This window comes from Pezoporus wallicus, unplaced genomic scaffold (genome assembly GCF_028554395.1).
Source record: "Pezoporus wallicus isolate ANWC-B61680 ecotype Strahan unplaced genomic scaffold, APGP_CSIRO_Pwel_v1 contig_227, whole genome shotgun sequence".
NCBI classification, from domain to species: domain Eukaryota; kingdom Metazoa; phylum Chordata; class Aves; order Psittaciformes; family Psittacidae; genus Pezoporus; species Pezoporus wallicus.
This window is the reverse complement of record NW_026635704.1, coordinates 14,131,722-14,147,188: the sequence shown is the minus strand read 5'-3', so window position 1 is coordinate 14,147,188 and position 15,467 is coordinate 14,131,722. Positions and strand designations below refer to the sequence as shown.

The window sequence follows — 15,467 nt, the reverse complement described above, 5'->3', positions numbered from 1 at the left end:
GCTACAACTTGTGGACCTTGTTCTGCTCGGTAAACCCATGGCCATCTCTTTTCTCACAGATTCATGTGACATCGGGCTTTGTTTTTTCTGTTTAATTAATCCTTCCACAAACACTAGAGAGAATAGGCAAGCCTGTGAAGTTTAAAGCCCTGAAACCCCAGGCTGTTGGGAAAACTAACGCAACAGAGCCACCTACCATGGAAAGGCAGGACTGACAGGGCTCCGGCAGCGGGAGCCGCCACTGAAACTGATTTGAATGAACTTGACCCAGGTTGGCGGGCGGCCAGCACCCTACGTCACCCCGTGACTTAACAGAACACAGTGTTCCTGGCACCCGCACAAAAATGTGTTGAAATCCACGCTGAAGAGAGGGAGAGAAGTCAGTGTATGTTTCAAATTAATAAAGGAAAATGATAATGAAAAGGTAATAAAGCACAAAGGCAGCATTAAATACTTCTAAATGCATCTGCTGCGTTTCCCCCCTGATTTATTCTTATCATTTGGCACTCTAGAAGCTCGGCACATGGGCAGCTCTGCCCAGGACGAGCCCTTCCTTGTCCAAATCCCATCCCACACGCTCTCCCTCTCACCTCCATTCGTGCCCTACCTGGAAAATTCCGATGCAGCGCTCAGCCCGGCAGCCAGGGCAGACAGCGGCTCCTGTGCCTGGGCTGCCCCTGACTCACCCCCTCACCCAGCCCTCGTGCAGAGGCGACAAGGCAGGCATCTCATGCAACGCTTCTACAGGGGATGATAAGTTGTACAGTTATGTCATTCACAAATGGATTATGACAACCCTCTGTCATACAATGGAAAGCAAACAAGTAGGAGAAGAACAGGCAACATAAACTTAATGAACCATGAACTTGATGTACTTCCCCCATATACCATATGGCTATTATTTCCCTTTTCTGCACTTCCTCCCTCTGGGACTCCCCCTCTTCCTCTCCAAAGGCCAGCTCGTCTATTTTCCTCCTCTTCTCTGTCACGTCTTCTTTCTCTGATGTCCTATCCTCCTCTTCAGTGACTGATCAAGGCATTTTACACTCTTAGGTGCAGGATCAAAACCAGTTCACAGATACCTGCTGAGAGGGTCTTCCCCAGTCACTCAGCTGGGCCATACCTGCCACCTGCAACCACACCAGTGTCCTGGAGTGGAAGCCTCCAGCAATGCCTTCCAACCAGGCCACAACAGCAAGATGGATCCAGCTTCATCCTCATTACCTTTCACACACACAGCCTCAGCCTAGCACATAGTTCATGCTGTTACAGGGATATACAGGAGATGGAAAGGCAGAAGTGCTCCCTACCTGGACAGTCCACTGAAGCTGCTTCCACTATTTCAGTGCAAACCTGAAAAGCTGCATCAGTTAATAGCTGATCCAGCGTCCCACCACCCATCATCCATCAGCTGAAAATGACAACATTTTTGTCTAGTTACAGATTTTCTAATGAGACACACAACACATGCATCTAGGAGATGATCCATGTCTCCAGTGAGCCCTTTCCAACATCAGAAGCCTGTGTTATATGTGAAAGCTGCACTGATTATTTTTCACATTGACTATTACAACTATAGAAATAAGCTATCTGCTAAAGAGAGACAATAAAACTTGCATAGGAAACAATTAGGCCCTTTTAGTAGTCCCTGGTTTGTATCGCAGAAAACCTTTCAAAATTCCTTTTCTTCCAACTAGAACCCTGCTTATGTCTTTCAAATTAAAACATTATCAGCTCCAGTACTGTAACAGTGGGGAGAATGTCTGCCTTAACATCCCCAGGATGAAAAAAAAAATAATGAGAAAAGTCATGTGTTTGATGTTTTGTGGATATGTATTTTGGATGCTCAGAATGCCATTTTCTGAGTATATGGATCCTAAAGTAAAAGGATCTAGGGAGAGAAGAAAAATACAATTCTTACACTGTTTTTTGGTTTTCCTCACTGTGGGATACAACAAGGACACATTCACCTATGGGAGGAAAAAAAAAAAAACAAACCAACCCAAACCAACCAACCACAAATGTTGATCAGGACAAAGTAGAGAATGGGACTACCTGAAAGATGAATAATTTAAAAGCTCTCTATAAACAATTAATCACAGAATCATAGAATAGTTAGGGTTGGAAAGGACCTTAAGATCATCAAGTTCCAACCTCCTTGCCATGGGCAGGGACACCTCACACTAAACCATGTCACCCAAAGCTCTGTGCAACCTGGCCTTGAACACCCCCAGGGATGGAGCATTCACAACTTCTTCGGGCAACCCATTCCAGTGCCTCACCACCCTAACAGGAAAGAATTTCTTCCTTATATCCAATCTAAACTTTCCCTGTTTAAGATTGAACCGGTTACCCTTGTCTTATCACTACAGTCCCTAATGAAGAGTCCTCCCCAGCATCCCTATAGGCCCCCTTCAGATACTGGAAGGCTGCTATGAGGTCTCCACACAGCCTTCTCTTCTCCAGGCTGAACAGCCCCAACTTTCTCAGCCTATCTTCATACGGGAGTGCTCCAGTCCCCTGATCATCCTCGTGGCCCTCCTCTGGACTTGTTCCAACAGTTCCATGTCCTTTTTATGTTGAAGACACCAGAACTGCACACAATACTCCAAGTGAGGTCTCACAAGAGCAGAGTAGAGGGGCAGGATCACCTCCTTAACAACCATTTGGCACAATCATGTATAAGTGAAAACTTTCACAGAGCAAGAGAAACAACAGTGGAGATAATTTCTAATCTCATTTTTGTAGGGTCAGGCTCCAAATCAAAGAGGGCACCTAAATAAGCAGCAGAGATAATGTAAATTCAGAGTTAGTTAAGCTACAGGAAGAAAAAGCATTCAAATAAGAAATACAAAAGATAGGTGATGGCACAGATGACAGGGAATTCATATCAGGAGACATAAAGTTCCAACAACATGCCTTGACTTGATAGGTTAATTTTAAAAATCCCAATGGAAGAAGCAGTTCCTATTTAACCAAGATGCACTGGCATTCACAACATATGCACCTAATGTCAAAGCAGTTACCTGCCCGTTCCCCTTCAAGCACAGCCAGAAACTACTCCTGCAACAGGCATGGGGGGCAATATTTTCCTAGAAGAGGGAAGCTATTCGGTAGTCTAATGTTTACAAAGGAGTTTACTGGGTTGCCAAGGAGGAAAAACCCACAGTGATCCCTGAGCAGCATGCTTTGAATACACACAATTAAATTTGTCACAGCATTACAGATGAGTTGTCCACCAAACTTTGAATGCCTGTCCCAGTACCCTGCCTCTCTTCTAATTGGGCTTGGCAAGGAGCACCAAGATACTGTTAAGTCTGAAAGTTTGCTCGAGAACCAGATCCACAGGTTGGAGAAGTTTTTGAGCCACTCCCAGCTGGCTAGTGGGCAAACCACAGGGAGACTGCCAGAGCCTCCAAGGAGGGCAAAGTTGAGGGCAGGATGTGACACACCACAGTCATGCAAGGCTACTTGTCTCCCTAACATGAAGTGTGGTTTACAGCCTCTAAACAAATGCGCAAGGCTATTAGCTCAAACAGGGTGAGATTTCTTTCTTTAAAGTATGTGTTCAATAAGATTGTTCCTACACCCTTCAAGACTGTGAATGGGATGTTAAATAAAAAAAGAAAAAATTAGTTAGGATCTCTTGCAATTAAAAGATAAAGCAATAGGCCTTCATATTTTGTAGCTGAATACAAAAGCTAGCAAGACGTGCTCTGTTGCCCTTCTCCTAAACCACCTTATCACTCTGAAAGATGAAGTATTTCAGTTTGTTAAGCCCTGGAATATTTTCATTTGTGGCTTAGGAAATCTCATGTGATTGGACGCAATTAGCTGCACCAGGACCAAAACCACAGTAACGCATTCCCTGACTTTGGTACATATTGTCCATAGAACTTTCAGTTGCAGCACATTATATTTTTATTTAACATATAAAAGAAAACCCCACCTGTCCACCAATAATTTTAATGGTAAAGCCCCATTTTCAAAGGACAGTTGAATCCTGAGCCATAAATGCATCTCTGACCATCTTCAACTATATACATATGAAAGCAACCACAACAGCTTTCATATGTAAAATGAAACCTTTACATTTACCAGTTACATACCTGCCAGGTAGGAAAAAAAAATAAAAATATCTAGGTGAGAGGAATACTTTTCTTTTCTTAAATATAACACTGTTTGTCAAGGAAGATTATACTAGATGGGTCATGCTCCTTAAAAACAAGTGTAAACAAGATTCATACTGAAGAACAGCAGCAATCCCTTATAGCTCTGTTAAGATGTTATTAATTTGAGAGCTGGGTCACTTGCTAATAAAGCAAAGAGCACTTACTGTCAGTGATGTTGCAGAACCTGACAGTCTAACGTGCTTGCCTACTTTCTCCTCCCTCATTTTTGAGCATAGTTAAAATATCATTTAGAGAGTCAGAGGAAAGAATCTAGGACAGATCCATAACAGGAGTGAGTTGTAAGTGCAAAAGCAACATAAAAACATGACTTCAGAGGACCAGGAAGTGTAATAGCACGTGAGCGATACAATCACACCCATAGGTTGAGTAGGATAATGCCAGAATTAGGTTAGCGTTGCATTTCAGCTTCTGGAATATTCAAAGTCAAAGCATTTTAATTTTATTGCTGGTTTAGAACACCTGATCTCTCAGTCTTCATAACGCTTTGGTCTGGAAATGACTTATTATCAGATGAAAAGCAGAGAAAATAGGTGAAAGGAAAAAAAAGTCGAGCTACCAATGGGGCAACATGACAGGATTTACGTGAGCTGTGGTTACAATAAACGCAGATAGGCACAATTTGTCTGCTTCTATCTGTCTATGTATACAAAATTCAAGACCTTCCAATTTATTAAATATAAGTTATTACTGTTTGCAGTGAAGGAGATGTTCATTTCCAGCTACATATGGGAACGCATTCCTAGACACTTGCTTCTATTTTTACCAATTCCAGCTTAGGGTTGAGGGGGGGTCTGTGTATGTTCTCAAAAGCTAGTACAGGTTGATGTATTTTTCTAAGAACAAACACACACACACTTGTTCTGACCACATTTTAACCACAGTAATGATGTTGTACAACCCACCAAGTTTCTGGATTCTACAGAATTTTGCAATGTTAACACAGATTTGTACTCACACCTTATTTAACTAAAATTTGAAGTCCGTTTCTTCAGTCTTAATTTCATTCTAATTTTTTGTCAATTCCTTTATAGCTGTAACTATCACCTTCTTCACTTCAGTTTTATGCTTCCATTTCATTATGCACTGGTTTGCCTTAGTTTGTCCTCTGTGGTTTTTAAGAGTTATAGCAAGTATTGGTTTTCCACAGTACCATTTCCTCTCTTTACAACACTACACAGTTAAGCTCATAAAACCAAACAAAAGACTTCAGTTCTAACTTTTCCCAGCATTGTTTGTTTATATGTCTACACATGCAATTAGTCTAGTTTTATCTAGCAAAAATTAAAGCATTATTGTTTGTAGAAACTGAATATACTGAGACTAATGCTGGCCAGAGAGACTGAGGCACCAGATCTGAAGTTTCAGTTTCACTGAATAGAAGTAACCTCTCCCATTTACTCTGCACTGTGGATGTAAACAGCAAGCCAGAACTTCCTTTTGCTTTAATCCCATAAACACTGGCGTAATGCCACATAAGAGAACATGCTAACCCATTCTGAAAGTCAAGGACTTAAATGCACAATAAAGCAGTGACTTAAAAATTGTGGAGATCAAGGAAACAAAGTAAGAACAGCAAGAATAAGTCAGGCCAGAGACTTGTTGCACCCAGCATCTTATCTGGGACAGTGGCCTATGTGAGATGCATAATGCAAAGAAATACAAAGCAAGTAAATACTTCTTCCCTGACATACTCCTCCACAGTGAAGTGATTTGCAACTACAGAACATCCCAAGGGAGAGTCATTTGACTTACTACCTTAACAGATTTTTCTCCAGAAAAACCTGTCCAATTATTAAACCAAACTCTGCAGAAGCCTAGTAATATTGTACAACTTCTTAACATTTTTAATGTCATCAGTGAAAAGTAATTGGAAGAGACCACAGGTGGGTCACCAGTCATAGGTTTCCAGTCCAGCCATTGTTGTTTGTTATTGCTGCAACACCTAAAGAAGACTCAGAAAAATTAAGGAGTTTATGCTGAGACTTGTACCGAAAAATGCAAAAAAGAAGTGGCGACCTCTGTTCAATGACTTCATGCCAGCTGAAGAGCCTGAGCAATGAAGTGCATTTTATAAAAGTCACAGTGGTGGAGTTAAAAAAACACTGAAAGATTCTTTTCTTGCAGTCAAACCCTGCAATACTACCAACAGTTGGGAATCTCCTTTGAACATTTCACTCCAGTGAATTCCAGTTCATTCCAGTTCAGAGAAGCACATAAGCTGATCTTATTTCTTCTTTTAAAAAGTGGAGCACAGTGCTGCTAACAAGCAGATGGAGAATTTTTGTGACCTACTGGCTGCAAATCTCAAAAATTAAATCTATTTGCTGTTCTTCTATTTAAAATATGCATGCTAACAAAGCAACAGAAATTAGCATTCTGTGGTCTCTTAAATCATCCCTCTCTGCTCAAAATGTGAGAATAAACCACCACACATTATATCACCAGTAGACTTACTTTTTTTTGGCTCTGTGATGACGACAAGGATCACAACTGTGCAAAGCTCAATGATTATTGTCTACATTATTACTTCTGACTGTTCAGAGTGTCTGAAGCGTGCAAGGCAGACAGAAAACTTCCACGACCACTTTCCAAATGCTTACAAATTAATCGATGGCAATTAACAGCTGAATAGCATCAAAAACCTATGCAATTTGCATTCAATGAATGTGAAGTTTTGCTTCTTCACAATCAAAGTTTTGAAGTCATGATCCACAAGCATCTGCTATGTTAAACATGCAGAAATGCCAACCTGAGAATGCTCAGGGTAGTTGCAAAGATATACATGTAATGAAAAATTATGTGTAGTTCTTTATAATCATATGGTACAACTCCCCCCTAATCTCCTTGTCATTCTAGTCTTCAAGAAGCGACTTGCACTGTGGAAGTGTGGCATAGAAGTTACATTGCCTTCCAATACTATATAAAATTATGTTCTAATTTTCCTTTCCATCATTTCCCCAATTATTTCTTCTACTTAGCTCCCAGAGTGAACTGTTATGATGTTAACTAACTTAAATATTTATACTCAGCATCCACAATTTCCAAATGGGAACATCAACAGTATGTGCAATACTTGTCAATTGGACTCATATACAAAAAGGGATGAATCAGCTCGGCATCTTCATTATCAAAAAGTGATGCATTCACTTTTCTGATAATTTCATGTCCTAAACATTGAAGAAACTAAAATAGACATTTTCCTGAACCTAGTTTTACCTCTAAGCTCAGTAGATACAAGAAGCTATCAAGTATGTATGGGAACCATTTATCTGAAGTTATAAAGCCATATAAGAAAAGAATTCTCTGCCCCGTTCTGATGCCCACTATGACTAGTTTTTGCTTCCACAAGCCCTGTGGTTAGTGCTAAGCTTTAAAAAACTAAATACTCTTACAGAAAAGCTATCACAGAGCCTTTAAGTTGTAAGTAATGTAAGCCAAAAGTAAAAAATAATGTAAGAAACAAATCTACCACTCATGTTTGCGTGGGGGGAAATTATGTGGAAAAAAAGACTCAAGTGCATCTAAAGGTTAAAAAGTAGATGGGAATAATCACCCTCCTGGTTTGGTTTTTTTTTTCAGACTTGTTTCTTGTAAAAACATGGACTCTGTTGTTGTTTAAACTGTCAGTCTTACCTGTTGTCTGGCTCATTGCTTTTTAAGCATATGAGAGTGGCAGTTATGCCCTAATTTATACCCTGTGAAAAGTCTCCATAACCTGATATTTTTTAATCCAACCTTCTCCCAACAAAGTATGCAAAAGAACAATACATGCCTTTCTCTCTTTACCTCCTTCTCCAATAACTACAGGCTGAGGCTGATGACAAAGTTTCTTAGTGCAAAGAGCTGCCCTGACCCTTTCTAAACCAGTAAATAAACACCATACAAAACCTCTTATATCCTCCCAACAGACCAGAAATATCTTACATTATAAGGATGATCCTGTTGAGTCCTGTAAGATTTTAACCAAATCGCACCAATGGTGAAGTTTTCTGGTATACAGCTATGTAATCTGGTTTTAAAAGCAGCTCTGTAAAACCGTTACATTACTGGCTGTAATACTGTTAGCTCTTCTCTCTGAACATGTCTACAAAGAACAGCACAGAAAATAAGTAAAAATGAAAAAGTGAAAAAAAGAAATATGATGCTTTATGTACAATTGCCACACTAAAAGGTCTTTTTTCTAGTTTTGTCTTTAACACACAATGCCTTATTAGACTGGGGTATCCATTCCCACCAAATGTCTGGAGACAATGAACTTAAATTGGTTCAGAAAGGGAATGAGCTAGCTAATGAAAGATAAAATTCACAATGTCTCAGACTTAATAATCTCAATGCATCTAAACTGCAAAAGAAACATTCCTTCTCCCACTGCACAATGTATACGTATAGTCCCACAGTTTTCTCCCAGTACAATTCTAATTCAGGACCCCAGCTACATAAACCTTCAACAATCCTGTGTCATCAGTTTATAACACATTATTTATTACTTTAGCATATGCACTAAATAAAGCCCACACCATTATACACTCATGCATTCACACACATACTCCAAAAAGGAGCTGCAATTACCCTGCTTAGCCCAGAAGGAAAGTTCAATATTGTGGATTTACAGTATTTATTCTTTTTATACCGTTTGTCATACTGTACTCCCATTCCAAAAGATCCTGAAGTGCTTCATATCCTAGACAAACTGCTTTATTACTGGAACATACCAGATTCACAATAAAACTCAGCAACACCACTATTATTTTTCATTTCATGATGCTTAAATGTACTTCAACAAACATATACATTTAGAAAAAAAGAAAACCATGGTGCTTTTTGATTTAGTTATAAAAATGACAGATTTCAGTTAAAAAAAGGAAACCAAACCAACCCAAACTTACCTTTGCACTTCTCTCTCACCCAATCAAGTTAAAGAAGCTTAGGCTGTGAAGCCTGTCACCAGCTCACTCCAGGGAAGATAAATGCTTCTCTAGGCAAGCCTGGCTCCAGCCATCACCCTCTACAAGCTGTCTCAAAGACTCCTCTCCATCCCTGTGTCTGTTCAGAAAGCTTTATTAGAAACATGAGGTAAGCACAAACTTGACCATGTGAAAAAACACCCTGCAGAAGCCATACAGAGCCGCAGGTGGTAGAGAACCAGAGCTACAAAGGGTACCCACACCACTGCACCAAGTAGAGATCCATTTACAGTATCATGTTTTGGTATGTGACTTGTCAATTGCTCTCAAGGGAAAGCATCAAGGGTCACAACTGAAAGAAGACAAAATTCATACACACTGAAAAGTCCACAGCACGCAAACATGAGAACAGCTGTAGGGGAATCTACAGGGGAATCATTCCAACCCCTTACTTTTGTCTCCAACAATGATTAGTGTCAGATGTTTAGGAAAGAGTTTAAAACAGGACAAGCATGTGGCAATGCTGCCACAGAACAGTCTCCCCGATTCTAGTTTGTGGCTTCAACTGGAGGCAATATCTTTGTATTTAATCCTTAACAGATTTGTCTTCCATGAGCTTGTCCAACTAGTTTGGAACCCATGCAATCTTTCAGTATCCATATCATCCTGTGGGAAGGAGCTCTGCAGCTCATATGATGGGATGAATAAAACTCCTTAATGTTGAATCAACCTGCTAGTTTCACTTGATGTCTCCTAGCTCCATTCAGCACTTAGTCATTTTGGTTACTTATTCCTATCTATTTCTGATTCATGGGTTCCTTTCATGTCCTCTCCATAGCAGTTTCTTTTTGAAGCTGAAGGCTTCTACTCCATAGAATTTTTCTCATGTAGGAAACATGCCATATATCTTGCTCTGAAACTTTCCTAGTTTCACTGCATTTTGTTCCTGTGAATGAGAAGACCAAAACTACTATCCAAAAGTACAGCTGATGAGCAAAATTTGTGGTTTGAACTGCAATGTTTTTAGTAGCTTTTCAGAATATTTAAGCCTCAACATAAGCCTCAACCCTTCTCATCCATGACTACTTTATGTCAGGATGAAACTGCTCTGCACATTATGTTTGCCTTCGCAAGCAGACAGTTCCAGTCTGCTTTTCTCACTTAGCTTCAATGGTCCCTTTTCCCTGCACAGGATTGTGTCAAGGTGCCTGCAGAGCATCAACAAGTCATTTCCTCTCAGAAGCATCAAAGTTCCCAGTAGTGCCACCATGATTCGTACTAAGGGAGTAAGTTTCTAAGAAGTTTCTAAGTAAGTTTCTAAGAAACTAAGTTTCTTCCACTGGTGAAACAATGAGAAAAATACACACAGAGAAATACGAGTTGCTGCGTTGTGCAGAACACCTGATATGAGGAGCTGCCTCAGCCACCACTTCTAAGGAGCTGCAACTACATGACAGTATTTGGTGGCACGGAACTAAGTAGTTATATTAGGTAAGAGAAAACTGGTGAACTGAGACTGAGCAATGACCAGGTGAGGGTGAATGGGGACAAGTGAGTGAAACAGTGACCATGCTGAGGAGACAGAGTGGGAGGAGAATGACAAGGACTGAGTCAAAAAGTATGCCACCATGCTGGGACTGAGCACTGAATCAACAGCAAGGTGTAACAGCTTCTTTGCATATCCAGGAAGTGGGAATAAAAAAGCTGGGCTGAAGTTGTGAACAGTGCGAGTTATCATATGAAGCAACGCTTTATGTTTCAGCATGTTTCCAGAGAGACCGAGGACAGAGAGACAAAGCCATCAAGTAGTCAAGGCTGCTGCCCTTGTCTGAAGGCAAGTAACAATACCCTAAAGAAGGGAAAAGAAAACCAAAGGATCTTAAAACCCTGCTCCTCTTGGAGCAGGGCTGTATGCAGCTGGCATATACATGAGCACACAGACAGGAAAAATCCTCTTTAACATGTTATAGACTTACAGCCCATCACTACAGACCATCTCCACAGAAAGGGTTAATCAGTTAACAGTGTTATTAGTCTGGAATGTGTCCTGATAACAAAAGAACTGTAAATCTGAACTGTCATCTACAGATGATTCAGACATTTGCACAGAAGCTGTCTACCGCAACGCAAGATCAACAGAAGATGACACAGACCCTGTCAAACTGGATATAAGACATTAGGACTTTACCCCACCCCAGTCCCATCTCACTGTCCCCAAGAAAGCCAACCCCCCCCACCCAACAGAAGTTCCCGTCTCCAAATTTCTTAAGTCTCATTATAAACATACTCAGTTTATTCCATTTGTCCTGTCCTCCTCTCTTATCTATCCAACATGCACATTGCAATGGAACCAGGAACAAACGTCCTGTTCCCCATAGCATACCACCAAACTGCATTCCTTCCAAACAAAATATACAGTGGCACGACTTAGAAAAACCCACAAACAAAACAAAACCTCCACATAGCTGCCTTCTTCCATGCGATAAAAACAAGCACAGATATACAAGAGCCTAATCCATTGCAAAAAGGAAGAAACATACTGGAAAAACCTTGGGGGTTTTAATAACCCCAAGGTTAGTATAGACTGGTTTCTAAACTTTGGTTTTCCTGTGTTTTCTAAGATATTCTAAATTTATTTCCACATCTTCACAATTGAGTAGATTCTACAGAGAGCCAGTATATACTAACCCCCTTACCAAAAAAGGGACAATTCTGTTTCACTGAAAAGTGACAAGAAACTCATAAGAAGATGAAGCCTAAGTACAGGAATAGTTGGATGATTTTGTACAACTCATGCTTTGCTTGTTCTATCAGGAATTGAATTACCTTGGACATTCAAAGAACCTACTTTCACTTAATAGTCATTCAATAAGCACCATTACACATGCATTTTTTCAAGATGGCTCTGTGTATTATCTTTCCTATATTGCTGCCACAAACCCATAGACCAGTAAAGTTCACTTATGAAAAGATGCAACCTGCAACTGCAGTAGGTACCTTAAAAAGACCAGGTCTTCTTCACCACTGGATGCAAAAAACATGCCTGGTAGCAAAAAAGCATTTGACTTTCCTTGATATATTCAACCCTCCACCTGACGCAATGAACTGGCATGATGGGTGACAGAACCAGGCACTAGAAGCTCATATAATTATTAAAACCAAGTAACAAACCACAAGAAAGATTGAATCAAAGGCTTTTAAAGAATCCAAGCCATTAGACAGTCTACTCTGTTCAGGTTCTCCTTCCAGAACCATATATATATATATATATATGATATATATATATATATATATATATATATATATATATATATATCATATATATCATATATATATATGATATATATATATATATATATCATATATATATATATATATGATATATATCATATATATATATATATCATATATATATATATATATATAATATATATATATATATAATCCACTAATATTCTTAATACTCTTCCACCATTTCTTTGAAAAAGGATTTCAAACAAATTCAAATCAAACTTTTGTCCAGTTTGGCCTGAGGAGTCCTGAAACAGTTTGGAAGACTAAGTCAGCCAAATCAAAACCCAGCAGCTTTTTCACTGTCCTCCTGGCTCTTTGCAAAGCACAAAACTATTAGCAAATTATCGATGATGGCAAGCAACAGAGCACCTCATCAGAGGTGGGGAAGCAAGCATGACAAAAGCCTTCAACTTCCTATCAATGTTCTTTACTCCTCTGGCTTTACTCCTTCTCTCCCTTCAGAGAAGGGCACTGTAATCCAGGCAGTGCACGCTCCACTCTTTCCTGTAGCCTCTTCTGCTGTAGCACCAAGCAGGCTACTAGCAGGAGACAGATGAGACCCTCTTTCACTGCTGCAGATCAGGGCCATGACAAGGCAAACATATACCACCTTGCTTCTCCCTAGTACACCTGAAGATCCTCTGCAGTGCTATGAAGATTGCCACGCTACTGAGAAGTGCCAGACCTGAGGAAACACAGATGTCTCCTGCAGCATGCAGACACAGGAAAACTAACACAGGCCTTCTGAATCTTGTTTAAAACACCAGACAAAAGAAGGGAAGAGATGGGGGAAGACAGCAAAGAGGGGGGCATTTGATACGTGGAAGCAGAGATAGCAATGCTGTCAGCTGCACTTAAAGTTGTTGCTCTCCAGAGCTGTGCAAGAATGAATACAGGGCTCAGCTGAAGCCTTAAGTCAAACAAAGCAGAGGGGCTGGATTAGCATGCACAAACAGCCCAGTGCTTCAAACATAAAAATACAGTCTGGGAATGACAGCACAAGGCAGCAAGGTCTGCAGTCTGTTTATGCCACTGTAATAGTTCCTGCAATCCATCAGATTTTGTACACCCAGAATGTGGTACACAGGAGTGTTTGCTATACTTCCTTAATAACACATCCAAGAGCTTCACTAGATAAGCACACAGAAGTACAGCTACCTCAGGGACACTCTGGATCACCTACAAAAGCATGCACACACACATACATACATGCAAGCACCTGTAAGTATGAAAACAGCCAATGAAATTTCCTTCAAAATGGGCACCATGGACTTTCGAGACTTCTACACCATCAAAAAGACACTTGAGTGTCAAAGCACTCATACGACTGACCACATCATTCCTGAAAATAATGAGCCAGTTCAGCTACACTGAGATTTAAATTCCCATCTCTCAGAATTATAAAGAAAAGTTTTCCCCAAGGTACTCTCAACCATCAAAGCAAAAGGAACATCTGAGCCAGTTAGGTATTAACTGAATTAGGATCTTCAATACAGATTTAAAATCAATGGGGTCATTGTTTAACTGGAGGCTTACAAGAAGCTAGTTATAACGCGGATAGCCACAGCTCATCCAGAAACATGCTGTTTCCTATTCCAATAATCTGAGCAGATCATGAGAACAAAGTTGAGAGGGAAACTATTGTCTGTGACTTAGGAAAAAGCTTCAAAGCTCCATTTCTGGATCAGAAGATGCAGGGACATCCCTGCAGATGGGATGCAGCAGAAAGCAGCTGGTGCACAGGTTCAGTTTTGTCTAGCAGCTCAGGTATAAATCATTCCACCTTGCTGATATGAACACAAAAGGCATCTGTTTCTGTACCACTACTGACGGCAATATTTTGATTAATAGTTCTCACCTCAAAAGCCCACCTGAAGAGTCCTGCTAGAAGAGACCGATTCTACCCAGAAAAGTAAGATTCTAGTTTTTGGGAGACAGGGAGGAAAGAGTCAGGGAAGGAAGAAGAACGCTGCCCAGACTGGTTATGCTGTCTGCATCCTTAACAGTACTCCAAGATCCAACTGGATAAAGCCCTAAGCAACCTTATCTGACCTTGCACCTGAGCTTGCTTTCTGCAGGTTGAACTGGAGACATTTTTAAGTCCTTTCCAACCTGAATTAGTCCATGAAGTACATATTTAGAGTAAAAGTAAGCTTGTGAGGGTTCTTGTATACATTCTAGTAAGTTTTCTTTGGTAATGGACTGAAAAAAATAAGTGCTTGCAATAACATGGTCATATCATCACCCTTTATCAGTGTTAAGTCATCAGTCTGACAAAATGACACAAATTCCATTTGCCATAATAATGATTTCCTACTTTAAGATAACCTCTTTTAAATTCTGTTACACAATAATAGTTCCAGACTCAATTCTAATTACTGAGCCAATGATAGTCACCATTACCATTATAATGGATCAAGAGAGCAAGGACATAAAAGCAGGCCCGGAAAATACTGGCCTACTCATCTTTTAAGTGATCTCTTCAGAATTTCATTATGTTGAATCCCCCTCAATGTAATGCCACAGAAGGGAAGAGTTTGGTTTTTTTAAAAAACAAAGTTAAGATAGTATTAAATCCATGAACTAAGCAACTAAGTGAACTTTATTCAGACAAATAAGAAGGCCTCAAGTAAAAGACATACACCTACATACATTCAATGTGCAGGAAGGACTTCTCAGATGTGTTCTTCACTCAGGAAAAATCCCAAAATTAACCTTTTGCACAACATTACACAAATTTTTTGCACAAGACTCAACATGACATCAGAATGCCTGCTGTCAGGGCACACAGACTGAAGCACAATAGAGCTGAGAACACAGCAGTGATCCTTTTCACACTTTAAAAACACATAAAATAGACAACTGAAAAAGAGAATTGCCCTATCAGCATTCAGCAAAATTCTTTGGGGATACTGGTATTCTCTATGTATTTAAATGAAACAAACTCTTAACCATGCTAGGTTTTTGGATGAATTTTCAGCCAAATTAGAAGTTAAGATCAGCAGATAAGCTTAATAATGTGCCCTGCAATAAAGAGGGTTTGCTATAACCAGTTAAGCTTTATTAATGCTGCAAG

General features: G+C 40.0%; 1 protein-coding gene across 2 annotated transcripts in view; it reads right to left on the bottom strand.

Annotated features, from left to right (window-relative positions):
• The window catches only part of SPIDR (scaffold protein involved in DNA repair), a 204,188-nt gene that overhangs the window by 174,710 nt on the left and 14,011 nt on the right, over positions 1-15,467 (bottom strand). Inside the window, exon 6 of one of the 2 annotated variants that reach the window (XM_057397746.1) lies at positions 197-361. The exons of the other annotated variant lie outside the window; for it this stretch is intronic. Coding sequence (XP_057253729.1) covers positions 197-361 — 165 coding nt within the window. The remainder of the gene's footprint in view (positions 1-196; positions 362-15,467) is intronic. 2 annotated transcript variants of the gene reach the window in all.